The 14,381-nt window shown below is 35.7% G+C and overlaps 3 protein-coding genes and 1 long non-coding RNA gene across 5 annotated transcripts; 1 reads left to right on the forward strand and 3 right to left on the reverse strand.

Moving 5' to 3' along the window:
* The first annotated feature begins 1 nt into the window (after position 1).
* Positions 2-12,914, forward strand: LOC124447325 (zinc finger CCHC domain-containing protein 9-like). The gene is made up of 7 exons (XM_046998234.1): positions 2-174; positions 333-508; positions 1,189-1,333; positions 1,483-1,575; positions 1,652-1,726; positions 2,884-3,024; positions 12,587-12,914. The coding sequence occupies exons 1-6, from the start codon at positions 105-107 to the stop codon at positions 3,021-3,023; spliced, it is 699 nt and encodes a 232-aa protein (XP_046854190.1). The 5' UTR covers positions 2-104; the 3' UTR covers position 3,024; positions 12,587-12,914.
* On the reverse strand, positions 3,201-3,782 carry LOC124447383. The gene is made up of 2 exons (XR_006948718.1): positions 3,635-3,782; positions 3,201-3,554 (listed from the first exon to the last, which is right to left on the reverse strand). It is a non-coding gene; the product is annotated as an uncharacterized LOC124447383 (long non-coding RNA).
* LOC124447313 (muscarinic acetylcholine receptor M3-like) lies at positions 5,922-8,227 on the reverse strand. Of its 2 annotated transcripts, none has more exons than XM_046998214.1 (2): positions 8,133-8,227; positions 5,922-7,027 (listed from the first exon to the last, which is right to left on the reverse strand). In XM_046998214.1, the coding sequence occupies exon 2, from the start codon at positions 6,778-6,780 to the stop codon at positions 6,007-6,009; it is 774 nt and encodes a 257-aa protein (XP_046854170.1). In that variant the 5' UTR covers positions 6,781-7,027; positions 8,133-8,227; the 3' UTR covers positions 5,922-6,006. The 2 variants fall into 2 exon arrangements, with proteins under 2 accessions (XP_046854170.1, XP_046854178.1); XM_046998222.1 differs by lacking the exon at positions 8,133-8,227 and adding an exon at positions 7,297-7,476.
* Positions 9,823-13,861, reverse strand: LOC124433387 (collagen alpha-2(VI) chain-like). The gene is given in 9 exon segments (XM_046983147.1): positions 9,823-10,140; positions 10,209-10,256; positions 10,258-10,613; positions 10,707-10,814; positions 10,891-11,133; positions 11,341-11,566; positions 11,841-12,190; positions 13,085-13,159; positions 13,708-13,861. Coding segments are annotated over 9 exon segments (1,785 nt in total). The 5' UTR covers positions 13,769-13,861.
* Between the last annotated feature and the right edge of the window lie 520 nt (positions 13,862-14,381).

A 14,381-nucleotide genomic window follows, 5' to 3' on the forward strand; every position in this document is an offset into this window, starting at 1 on the left:
TGCGCTTTCTCTGTTTGTCACGTCAGCACGCACATGGCAAAATGCCATTTTGTTCGAAAATTTTAGTTTCTCTGTGAATTTTTTTTCAAATCTTCTTTTTATCGATGACAAGATTTGCTAGAAGTGGAAAGAAGAAGTTCTTGGAAGCTTCAACTTGGGAAGAGCTTTCAAGTGGTTTGTAAATATCAGTCAACTGTCATAACATCGGTTATTCAACTTGTTCATTTCTTTTGACGAGGATAATTTCTTGTCAATTCTCAATGTCTTGTCGTTCTTTTGAAAGAGATGTTTATATATTTATTTATGAAAGAGAAAATTTATATTTTTGCTAGATAAACATACGTGGAAAAAAGTAAAACACAATGACACAAATAAGGGTTGTTGTAAGTTAGACAAGACGACAAGAAATGTTGATGGCAAAGGAACAAAAACTCAGAGAAGGACATTCCCAGATGCCAAAAGGCTGAAACAGATAGAATCAAGAAGATTAAGGAGGCAGAAGGGCAAGGTTTGTTAATTTTGCTGCTTTTTGCAGTTTTTACTAAATAAAAAGCATTTGTCTTAAACTCAACCATGAACAGATGGAGTACTGGTTGTGTTTCCTTTTTCTCTGTCAGAGAAGAGTAGTTTATGATCAACTCAATGATCTCCCTCCACCTCCCAGAACTCCCTCTCCTATAGATAACCTTGTATTCAACAACAATAAAATACTTCACTCAACCAAATCTAACAACTACCACATTCTTGCTTTTCTTGAAGCACTTCTCATCAAACATAACAAACCTTTTCTCAACACGGGACCTAAGGCTAGCAAAGAATTACAACTCTTCTCTTAAATTACAATACACTCATTCTACCAGTCGGGTCGGCAGTTTTAATTCATCCTTTTGAAATACTACACCTCTTCCAACTCTGCCTTTGTAAATATCACACTATTGCTTAAAACAAGTAATTGCTTACTTCCATTTACTTATTTCATGTGTTGTATATATATATGTGTATGTATGGTTTTAAATATCATTCTGTCTGAGGATGACTTTGAAATAAAGTCGAAAATTTACAGTTCACTTCTCGTCTTGTTTTGATTCATATTTTGCAATCTCAAGATGTCTTGCTTCTTCGGAATTTGTTTTATACTATAGAAGAGTAGTTAGTTAGCACAGAATTATTTCCTGTATTTTGTTCTAGTGTTGTTTTATATGTCGAAAATATGGACACAAGGCTGTAGCTTGTCCTAATGAAAATGATATGAACATTGGTACTTGTTTTAAATGTGGCTCCTCAAGTCATACAACTCAAAATTGTAAAGAGAATGTGGACAAGAACATCTCAGGTGATTAAAGAATTGTTGATTTTTTCATCATTGCAAGATTACTAACACATATAATCAGGTCACATTAAATTGTTCAATTTGTATGTACAAAGGAGTGCTTTGGGTTTATGATAGAAATTAGAAATGAAGGCGAGATTTATATTTTTTAGGGCCATTTCCATTTGCAAAATGTTTCATTTGTCATGAAATGGGTCATTTAGCAAGATCTTGTTCTGAAAATCCACGAGGATTATATCCAAATGGTCAGTGAAAAATTGCTTGCTTAATTTTGCGGTTATTTTTGTCATGTTAAACTACATTATATACAACTACGTGCAGGTGGTGGTTGTAAGGTGTGTGGCTCAGTTGAACATCTAAAACGAGACTGTCCCATGATTACAAGAAAATACAAAGGTTTGTCATTGATTGGAAATACAGATTAATATTAGAAAAGTAAGATAGAGTAAAATATCAGGAGAGCAAGATACATGGCTAGAATGCCATTCGATTGCTCAAATTATTAAGGGCTGCCTCCTCCCCCCCAATCGTTAAGAATTGCCTCCTCCCCCCAATCATTAAGAATTGCCTCCCCCCTCCCAATCATTACAGTTGCCTCCCCCCTTCCAATCATTAAGTGTTGCCTCCCAATCATTACAGTTGCCTCCCTCCCAATCATTAAGTGTTGCCTCCCTCCAAATCAATAAGTGTTGCCTCCCCAATCATTACAGTTGGCTCCCTCCCAAACAGTACAGTTGGCCCCCTCCCAAACAGTACAGTTGGCTCCCTCCCAATCATTACAGTTGGCTCCTCCCAAACAGTACAGTTGGCTCCCTCCCAAACAGTACAGTTGGCTCCCCCTCACAATTATTAAGTGTTGCCTCCCCCTCCCAATCATTAAAGTTGCCTTCCCCACCAGTGAATTATTTTAATAACTAAGCACTTTAAGATATTTGTGATGCCTCCTCCCCCCTGAAAAAAGTAGAAATTTTCCTTCGTCACCCCCGTAAAAGATTGAGTACCTTTGGATGAAAAGATGATACATACATAAATTTGTAAGAATTTGATGAAGTTTCCTTTTAGCCATGAAAATCTTTTTTATCAGATTGGCGTAATTGCCTGCTTTACGTTGTTGAACCTTTTATATCATTGCTATACTTTTACTTTGCCTAAGTAAGTTCAGTATTTCCTCTTTTTTGAAATGTAATTTTAAACCAGGAGAAATATTACTACGTTATGAAAGAGTATTGTGTATTTAATGCAATTGTTAATTTGGTTAAAAGTTTTGAAAAAAATATTGAAATGGTGCGCGCAGTAAAAGCCTTATCTTGCTTCGTCTACCGTGTTAGATGGAAGATATGAGCGTTTCTAATTTTGTTATTTGTTTAACAAAGACAAAGGGCCTGCTCAGAAACTTAAGTATTTCTTTGAATTAGCGTATTTGCTTTGGTAAATTACAACTTTGCTGTTCGAAAAATAATTGTTGAAAAAGATTCAGGCGAACTAGTTGTCACTTTCCAATTGCAAATACGCTCTTCAAAGCATTGTTTTATTTACTTATCGTTTCTTTGAAGATAACACGACAGTTACGTTCAACTTAACTACAGACGAAGAATCCAAACACACTAAAAGCGCCGATCATGAGGAGAGTTTAGAAAATGTGGTTCAATCAAATGAACGTCGCGAAAAGAAAGAAAAAGTTGTCAAATTTTGAGGTTTGGAAATTTTCTTACTTCACTGTGAAAATGCGTCAACACAAACGGAAAGTGTCCAAGATGCAATGCCTGACAATGCGTAAAAAACAAAAATGTTTTGTATTCGAGTATTTTTGAAATATCGGCTCCTGCACGGATATTAAGATTGGCCGTTGATATGAAAATTCACAAGAGCCTTGGCATACCAATCTTTATTCGGTAATTTGCGTCAAAGTTAATTTCTTATTAAAAAAATTCGCTATAATGTTAGATGTTAGATAGGAGCTCTATGGAGGACCTGTTAAAATGATCAATCTACGTTTGTTAATGTTTGTATGGATGTTGCAATGCGGGTATAACTTCAGTAGCTTCTAGAAAAGAGAAGAGTTGGGCAATGTCTCCTTCAATCCAACTCTAAACAATTGAGCTTTGTGGGAGAGTCCTTGGAATTGAGATAATTAAACTCTTGTCGAAGTTGTTCTCAAAGTCCTTCAACAGCAACAGCTTGTATTCTTCAAGGGTGGTGGTATTTCGTTAAGGAGGGGCGGGGTCTACAATAAAGCCGATCTTGAAGTATCATTGAAAATGTCGGCAATATTTTCAGACGTTTGCAAGTAGGTTTTAAACTTACCTTTTTTCCAGACATTCATTTAGCTTTTCAGTGCAAATAAACGAGAATCTTTATAACAGTTGATTTAACTTCGAAGCCTTTTCATGTACATTAAGAACAGTGAAATTACTTCATGCTAGAATTATGTAATGAATGATTTAAGCGACTTCCAAACTCTTCTAGAGCTTTTCTTTACGTTGTTTCTTGCGTCAGTATATTGTATCTTCAACTTGGCTGACGTGCGTATGTGTATAAGGATGTGAACATTTTTCGACAATGTATGTGAGACTCTCAGACAAACTCTTCTCGCTACTGTATGTAAATCAGTTAGTGAAAGCTTAAAATTAGGGGTTTCATAAGAATTTCATTAGGTTGAAGGCCATTCTCGACTCGTGTGCGGTCCTGTATGTTTGACCCGACGCAAAACGTGTAATCCTATCGAAGAATGTACGAGACCAATAGAGATTATCGTCAAATTGAGATTCTATGAAGTGTCCTGTGAGATTCTATGAAGTGTCGTGTTTAATGCTATCTCTCAATGACGAAATTCACACTTTCTATAATTCTTTCGTTGTCTGCACGCATTCACTACTTTTGATTGATATTGCAAGGAAAGTCAGCAAACTATGTATAATTGGAAAGTGATAATCTCTTCTGATGGATATTTTGTGCTTTGTTAACATGCAGAAAAAACAACTTAAATTATTAAGATACAAAACAGAACATACTACTTCCATACATTAGTTGGTAAAAGCTTGTTCCAGCACGCTCTCGCGTCAAATGTAATAATAGAACAGTGAACTTGTGTGTCTAAGATGTTATGTTCTTAAAAGCAGCTTTAATCAGCCTCTTTGATTTGAATTAGATTGGAGTGGATTTCCTGCTCATTAAGGAAACATCAAAACCATAGATCCATTTGTCATGTGCAAACATGCGTGTTATATAAAGAAAGTTTATACATGATACTTGTATACAAATGTATCATACAAAGAAAGCTTAAAGTTTTAAGGAAACGATACTTCGATTCAATGTGATACTATGTTTGTTTGCATTGTTAAAATGAATCACATTTTATTGTTGTTTAAAAGTAATTTTAGGCCTTTCATTTTGGAAAATTTCTGTCTGTTCAGCAACGGTACAAATTGTCGTACGTCGTTGGCTTTTTGCTGTTAATTTGTGAGTGTGAATCGTGCCCTGAAGCTGATTTTATTTGCATTTATTTTGAAGTGGCTTTTCCTAATGAAGAGTATGTTGGGACCTCGTTAAGATGAGAGTGCAACAGTTCGAATTTTGTCTTCTTTTTTTGTACATTTATACAAGGGTGGAACAGAGAAATTTCAACAAGCGTCGTACAAAAAATAATTTTTACTCAAAAATTCAAGATCTTTTACCTATCCAATATTTTACATCTGGTAAATTTACTAAAACTCATTCATTTTATTTTAACATACAAATAACTTTAATTTACAAAATGGCATTGTGTCGCTCGCATCGATTTAAAATTATTTAAAACGCAACAACTTTGCCAAAATGGCAATTTCTATTCCTTGCCCATGTGAACTTCACGCTTCACCACGCCCAAACACGTTATTTGACTCACAAAATTTTACAAAATCAATCTTTTCACCTCAACTGAAGTTCATGCTTATGTCGCTAGTAACAATTAACACACACACAGTCAAAATATTTCACAGGCAATTTCTCAGCATGACTCAGCGGGAGTATAATCGTTAAGAGTTGTAATAATCGTTGAAATGTTTGCTTTGTACTTAACTAGTACGTCAACTAGATATTTACATTTACACTTTACAAAGATTATGAAAAAACTTCATGTACTAAGCAAGGGTAGACTCGTCAATCTTTCAAAAATCTCATTTTTTGCTTTTTTTTAAACATTTTTTAAATTAACAGATTCTTATGGCATTGCGTCATTTGATAAAAACTCCAAGACCAACTTAATTTGTTGTGATTTGGACTTAGTGTTTTAAAAACACTTTCCCACGTGAGATGTTAGTTAAGCTGTTGTAATAATGTATTTACTGAGTTATACTCTTATAATAATCTCATATTAACTGGTCACAACAGTCATGAATTTTTTGAATCATCGCCAGTCTTTTTCTCAGTGGAGCTACTGTTCTGTAACATTAACGAATTTTTGGCTGCGGTGTCAACAGAACTATCACATTTACCGTATTTTCCTCTGCATACGAAGTCGAGTACAGCGTGTTTAAGACGTGGATTTCGTAGACAATAAATAAATGGATCTAGTGTGGAGTTCAGACAAACGAAGAAATCGACCCATGGCAGATATCCGAATAGAAATTGTAATGATTGCGATTTTTCTTGTTTGATTACCGTGTATAACATCGCGGCAATCATCGGGATGTAACATATTACAAGACTAAAGAAGATATAGAATAAGGTTCGTGTACTACGCTTGTCTTTGGTACGGATCTTTTCGAGCTACGTAAATCGCATTGTTTCTCGGCTGCTTCGCGTCTATCTTTGGTATAATCCGATGCCATTTTGCCTATCTTTATGTAAATGATTGTATTGGCGACGACAAGAGCGATGATGATGACGAGAGCGACGAAATAGTAGATGAAGAAGAAGAACTTGAAGAAACGCATGGCCATCGTGATGAGGGCAAAGAGCCAAATAAGTAACATGATAACTTTAATACGATTTCTCAGGCTTGTTGAACGGTATTTCACAGGACTAAAGATCGCTTCATAACGTTCATACGTTATTAAACCGACAGACAGGAAAGATACTGGAATGACGAATTCAAACAATCGTCGGATGATTAGGGAATAAACACAGAAATTTTCACCTTGAAGCTCTAATATCAAACGACTGATCATCAACGGTTGCACAAGAGCTGTCACCAACAGATCACTTATTGCAAGATACGCCAACAATGCCGTGTTGAACCCTTGACGTTGTCGAGTCTTCATATACACTGTTATGACCAAGAAATTAGCGACAGCTCCAACCAAAGTTGTCATACTTCCCAAGATGATGTTAATTATGTAGTTATAATAGTAAAAACCTGTTGGACTCCGTGTTAAATAATATCCTCCATAAGCACATTGCGACAGTAAAGAGTCGGTGATGTTTGTTGCCACGGTAGTAGAAGTACGCTCTGATGGAAGAGATGTATTCATCTTGACTTGTATCCAGTGAATAAGATTGTGATGGCTACTTAAGGCTTTATATGTATTTTCTCTCGCGTGATAAAGCTGATTAAATATTCCCCGCTTTTTATGGTCCTCTTGTTATATCTCACACTCTTCGGAAGTGTTTGACAATATCGGCTTACTGACTTTCCTCGCCGTTAACAAGCTCTCTTAAAATGCGATGTTATTAGACTCTGTCTCCTCAGGATATTGTACTCGATTTCAACCTTTCCCCCTATTGTCATATGAAAAATTTTAGAGAAGATTATTTGAACTCATTTTAATGATTTAATTACTGCTGTCCTCTTATAAATATATATATAAACCTGCTTAAATAATTTACTATGAAAACCAAACTCTTGCGACCGTAGTTCTGCAAGCTCCATTTGATTGATAACCTTGTGTTTCTAGGTGCATCCCACGTAAAATCCTTGCAAATGACAAATGATACTTAAGAAACAACAGGCTTTCCTTAATTTAATGATTAAACGACTTCCTTCTTACCGTTGATGTTAGCACGACAATCCAAAATGTAATTTTTATTACAGTCATTGTCGTCTAAGGATTTTTATTAGTGAATCGTCGTATGATTTATTCAGAGTGACAGTAAATGTTGAGAGGGGGGGTGCATCCCAGAAATCGTGAGTTTAGTTGTCAGTAACATGTCGTTTATCATTTTTACATAGTGTTTTTTATGGTAAACGTATAATATGCATGAAAATCTGACATAAACTGTCACGTAAGAACACAAGAATAGATCATCATTTTCTGTCTCTGCAGATAATCTTGATACGAAATTGAGCTAATAAAGAAAAATTGCAAAAAGTTCCTACGCGATTCTTTAGGAGTCCACTCTACTGTAAATGTATTATAGATACGTATGTTTATAGTCAGTACAGACCTACAGTAAATATTGTCTGTCTTGTGTAATCAGGCTATTTCAAGGCAAAATGAGGCGGGGGGCACTCCTCTGCCTAGATTTATTAAAAAATATTTGTCAGGCTTTCATGATTACGTCAAAAAGCCGTTTTTGCCACGATTTTAAATAATCTCTACTATAATTTTATATCTTCTTTCTCACGTTGCATAGCGTTACGTGTGTTTCATTTTAATTCAAAAGGTTAATCACTTATGTCAAGTAAATTGAGCGTCGTTAAAATAGATTTGTTTGAACAGTTTGACTTTTCAATTGTTGAATTTAGTTTGTCGTATGTTGTACCATTCTTCTTGAGGCATATAATAGGAAATTCTTTTCTTTTACAGATGTGAAATAGTTAACTGCGAGAACTTAAACCTTTCTAGATGATCTGTTCGTTAAAACTATCATGATATTGACTTACTTTACTTGTTGTAAGATCTTTCTCTCATAGATTTGACACAACACCAAAATTTTTTATGTTACTTACAGTTCTTCGTCATCTCACCTCCAACGATAGCTGTCTAATGCTTGTCGTATGTTTACACATTTGCTTTATATTGTTGTGTAATTACACTCAAATTAAGCGGTCACTATGTAGATATTTCATGTGACCGCTAAATACTGGTTGACCGCCCCATACCACCAGACTTTTGCACAATATTATCTACATAATATTTAATGTAACTAGATTTGCAAATAACCAAGCAAAAACTATGTAAAATTTTAAAGTGTTTCTAACTTTTATCTAGAATGTAATAATCTAAAAAGTTTGTGACTATATTAATGTCACGGAGTTCAAGTTGCAAACTGTTCAAACACAAAGACTTTGACGTGTCCACGTGAGGATTTAATTGTATATTTTACTATTCACTATAGTTACCGAACCCCACGGTTAAATACAGTTTCAAAACAATAAAAAATTAATTTGGAAACTTGTTGGCTTGATAGCGACTTGAATATTGTTTTGAAAATCTTATCTCTGGGCAATGGAACTTAATCTTGAGTTTACATTATGAGTTTTTATTTGGAGAATGTTCCCTTATCTTTAAAATGTCGGCTGGAGAAAAGGCTTTTTTGCATGACTGCGTTCCTCTTTGTAACGTTGACCGTCCATTAAAGGTCACTTTAATAGAATTTATAGTATGAAATTTTCGTGACACTTTCACAAGACAGCAGGGTCACCACTTATAATAAAATGCCGCGGTATGCAGGTTCTAAATGTAGGTAGCGTTAAAATTATACTGTGTACATTCAATGCAGTTCAGCATTCTTTGTATGAGCTACGTTACTTGGATGGTTTGGTTGCTAGCTTTAACAAATACGTGTGTGTTTTAAGTATTTAAATTTGATTAAGTATCATTGACATAATTTGAGGTTAAAAAGGGAAATGTCCTTTATCATGTGATGATTATTTCTTATTTTTATCATTCCGACCTGACGTCGAACAAGATAAGTTAAAGCAAACATATTACATCACAAATTGTAGAGAAAGCACGTTTGATGCATTTCTTCTCAATACAAAGTCATAGTTTGTCTGCAGTAAACTTTGGAGAAATTTTTAATATTTCGTGATCTTTGTTAACGTGATACACCGCCTCCAGTCCACTTGTAAAACTTTTTATTTTGCTACAATTGTTTGGACAATTTGAGGTTGTATTTATCTCTCGATTACACGATTTTTTTGTTTGTTTTTTCCTTTACGTTTTTACTCCCCTGGTTATTAAAAAACCAACGAAAAGAATCTTTTGGCTTTATTTGAACTATATCACACTTTGTTATGTCAATTAAAAACAAATAAGTGGAGTGTTTTGACAACTGATCAATTATTGATTATTTCGATAATCACCTGTTGTTTGAAGGCGTTAAGTACGATCGTAATGATGTATTTCCTTTTTCTTGTGATGGGTTTTCGTCAGTGCCTCGCGTTCTCAAACAATGTACTCCTTATTGTTAAACACATGTTTGACTTTCATCCAAAAGATTTGATTTGTAAATCCTCATAGATAAGGCTTCTCTACACCGCGTGATTTGTAAAGTTAACGTTAAACACGATGACAAACATTGAAAATTTATTCATACAACTCGGTACATCTCATAATTATAATATAATATCAAACTGCATTCATTAGACATTGTCCAAATGCATTGTTTAAATCTTCCAGTTCAATATAAACTTCATTGTAGACGACAGCAGTTGACACCAACTGAGGCAAAGCTTGTAGGAACGTATGTATTACATTTACATGAACATTTTTGTCCATCTGCTGAGACTCTCCATTCACCACAACCTCGACTACATCCACAATCAGTTGCAGTGTATGATAAATCGTTACAGGACATAGATAGTTGACCTTTATTCGATTGCAAGTATTTACACACAATCGTCTGGTTCGCATCTGCACCCTTTGCGCCCTTCGTACCACGAGATCCTGAAAAGGGAAGAGAAATTTTAACGACCTGTACAGTTGGATTTAGTTAACAGACTCACTCCTCTTACCTCTTGATCCAGCGTAACCAGGTGCTCCGTCTGCCCCTGGTTGCCCTTTGTCTCCTTTAGGTCCTCGTGGTCCGGGTTCACCGCGTGGTCCTTGGCTACCATCATATCCAGGGCCACCATTGCTTCCGGGGTTACCGTCCTTTCCAGGTGGTCCGCGCGCTCCAGGATAGCCTTGCAAGCCTTTATCCCCTCGTGGTCCTTGGTCACCTTTTGGTCCAGGGTTACCATTTGCTCCTCGACCACCTTGTGACCCAGGTTTTCCTGGTTGCCCTTTGGGTCCTGGTGATCCATTTTGTCCATCAGCTCCTGGAGCACCTGGATGTCCAGCATCTCCTTTATCTCCTCTTATCCCTTTAGCTCCTGGTGTTCCCTCTTTTCCTGGGCTACCATTTTCTCCGCCTTGTCCTATAATGTAAATAATTCATTCCAAGTTTATTGCTCTGATTGATGATGATTCTTTCTCCACGTGTTGAATTTGAGAAATTTAGCATTAGTTACCTGTATCTCCCTTTGCACCTTGTGGTCCAGGTTTACCCTTGGGACCACGTACTCCTGCATCGCCATCATGTCCAGGATCACCGATTTGTCCTCGAACTCCAGTATCACCTAACATTAACAATGGTTTGTTTATTCAGTTAATGAGTGATAGGTTAGTACATGTGTGGATATGAAGGTATCCTACCAAGTGCTCCTTTTTGTCCTTTGGGTCCCTTGTTACCCGGTGATCCTACATTGCCTTTTGCTCCGTCTATTCCCGATGCTCCTTTCGATCCTTTTGAACCTTTCTCTCCTTTTGATCCCTTCGCACCCTGGTTACCTCTGTTTCCTCGCTCTCCTTCCATACCGCGTGGTCCTGGTTCACCTTTGGGACCTGCTGGCCCATCTGGACCTTGAACTCCTTTAGGACCAAAATCACCACGGTTTTCTACACAAGGATAATATGTAATGTCGATGATAATTCCTCTTCAACGTACTTAATCATTTTTATAATTTGTCGTGCAATGTCTCTTCCACAAGAGACTCGGGACAATGCATTTATTTTGTCTATATGGCGGCTATTTCACTGGTTTATGAGGGTTCTATTATCGTGTTTCCTTGACATTCCCCATATTTTCCTTATCGCTTTACTTACGTGCATGCTGGCAAATCTGTCTTGCAATAAATCCTGCTTTGACATAGAGGTCCAAGAAGTCTTTAACGAGATACAGTAGATCATCTCTTGGTGTAAGTAACTTTAGAGACTGCACATTCACTTTTGGACCAATGCCGATGGCAAATACGATAACACCTTTATTGACCAGCGGTTTTACAGCTTTATCCAATGACTGTCCACCACTTACACCGTCTGTGAACACGATCTGATTGAATCAAAAATAAATGAAATTTTTTCTTCAAGTTCATTACTCATACGTCAAATGAATGACAATATTGGATTGATACAGCTTTTTGTTTGATATAATTGTATCCTAATATTTCTGTATTTTATTTTGCCGTATTTCTCTACCTAACTTTTCTCATTAGAATTATCTCCCGTGTAATCAAACTACCCACCCCCCTCCCCACCCACACTACCCAGACTTTATCCCTATCTGTTCCATCGTATACACCAGTGCCTTATAAGGAAATACTTACAGCAATTTTTGGTATTTTTGGTGAAGCACGAGCACCTCCACCTCCCATAAAGAGATAGTCGTGTGCAGACTCTAAAGCGCGATCAATACGTGTGTTTCCACCAATTTTTTTAAGGCTTTTTACTGCATCTCTGAACGTAGAAAATTTAACATGGTCCAGAAACTTTATAGCGGTCACTGCTGTATTTCCATAGTTAACAACGCCGTTATGCGTGCCAAGTTTCATCACGCCAAAGAAATAAGCCATAACTTTGACGACTGTTTTCTCCAGTTGATATTCGTCCGCTGTCACGCTGCTTGAGCCGTCAATTAAATATGCGATGTCAATAGATATAGGACAGGTCTTAAAATCTGGGAACAAATAAGTTATTGCTGTCAGTTGTCATGCTAATGACGGAGTTTTAGGCAATAGGAATTCTCTCCTAGTTTCTCTCACAATGCCTGAAAGATTGATGAAAGGTTTTCTAACATCTGAAGCGAAGGCTTTTCTTCAGATCTTTTGTCTTCATTAATATTCGTCTCTTGAAACTTTGAAACTTTAACAACTTGTTTATTTAGCTTACGTAGCCGTAGCGAGTCAATTCTCGTTGGTGTTTTTCCCAATGCAGATAATTAGCAAACGCGAGCATAAATTATACGACAAAAAGACGGTTTTGTCAGTTTGCATGACTGCAATCGATATTTAAATATTAGAAGCGTTATTTGTTATAGTTTTTAATAAATAAAACTTTTTATATTTCATTTCAGATTTTCCAACGAACATCTTTACTGGCAACAAACTTTAAACATGTGAGTTTTGTTCTTTCATATTTCTTTACTTTAACGATTATCATCGTTCTCTCTTATTACGATTTTACTCAACAACCAGACTAATAAAGCCTGATATCTTTCTTCGTGAAATATGCAGAAGATTGATGTTTAAGTGTTGTAATTTCTCTCGAAACGTAACATATTTAAAAGAACTGTTTAACTGTTGACAACAGTTAAACAACATGAAATTATTCGACAATAATATGATTAATTCCAATAGATAGATATTCTTTTTATACAACATGCTTAATTTTAGTTTTATCAATTTGTGGGTGATTTTACGAGCTTTCCTATGGGCAAATTTTTCTTTTAAATGCTTCTACATCTTTGCCCAGTCTATTATCGTATAAACAATCGCTTGACATAATTCATTTAAATGTCATTAATCGCTCCAATCTTACATTGATTGGAGGACTGCCTTTCAGATTATCTCACCTCGATGGTAGGGATAGGTTGAGACATCCTGGGAGACTCGGTCCAACTCTTGCCCCATGTCCTGGGAGAAGGCATCTAAAGTAAAATGTTAATTCTTAGTTGCGATCGATCAATCCTAAAGTTAAATGTCGTCATTTATAACAGTGTCTTAGATGTTCGTTTATTATTGCTTTCATTGATATAAACTTGGATCAAGGCTTTCATTAATCAATGTTATTTTTACTTAAAAAGTTTAATTTTTGCAATCCACGTTTTGCGTTAAATCGGGTTATTATAGAAGCAAATATTGTGATATTGTTCTTCAATTGCGTTAATAGTTCTTGTTTACATTCTTAAACTACTTTTTCCTAACTACCATTCGTTATTTGCATTTTTTCAATCGAAAATTTATCTTTTTTTCTTACTTCATCGTGCGGGAATCTTTAGCGAACATCATGCGAGTGAAAATCTTAAAAATATCACCTCAAAGAACATTCTAAACTATGCAATTCTCCTTTTAAACCAATCGTTTGGTATTTCTGGATTGCGTCTAAACTCTTGCAATCCAATACATACTATCTAACCAAATATATTTTGATGTACATTAAAATTAAGACATATTAAGTTATAATGAAGTCACTTACTGCTGTTGAAAATCATTGCTGCCAGCCACAATAAGACGGCTGATGTAACGCGGAGATCCATTTTGATGATGGTGTATACCGTCTGTGTCAGTCGCACAACTTTACAGCCTGTATATATACTGTGATTGTGTGGCGACGTGGGCGAATGGTATTGTCTCACTTACAATGCCTGAAACTCCGCCTACAATTATGACCCGATTCTCAAATAACGACATCCGTCATTTTACCTGTCAAAATCATACTTGACCTAGCCACTTCAAAATTTTGGCGATTTAGAAAACCTCTCAAAATGAAAGAGGACTTTGGTGTTAAATCTGCCAACGAAAATAGAAAGCAATTATTTATTGTGGATTGTCAACAATACCTTACGTTATTCGTTTTCGTGACAACTCTAGAATGGTCCAATTTCTATTATATTAATCATAATTTTCCTCTTAGTACCTGCATGGTTTATTGTCTATGGCATCTTTAGAGATAGTAAAAAAGCAAAAATTGTTTAATGTTAAAGTATTTTACATTGAATACATTGTAAATGTGAATTTACTATAGAAATTGGTTGTACAAAATAATTCACTGATAATGTAATTAAGACACCATTCATAATTTGTTAATATTTTCCAAAAATTGCCCTTAGGTTAACATGAAATGTTTAACTTACACAACACACAATACAA

The sequence above is a fragment of the Xenia sp. Carnegie-2017 genome, unplaced genomic scaffold, assembly GCF_021976095.1.
Source record: "Xenia sp. Carnegie-2017 unplaced genomic scaffold, XeniaSp_v1 HiC_scaffold_13, whole genome shotgun sequence".
Classification (NCBI taxonomy): domain Eukaryota; kingdom Metazoa; phylum Cnidaria; class Anthozoa; order Malacalcyonacea; family Xeniidae; genus Xenia; species Xenia sp. Carnegie-2017.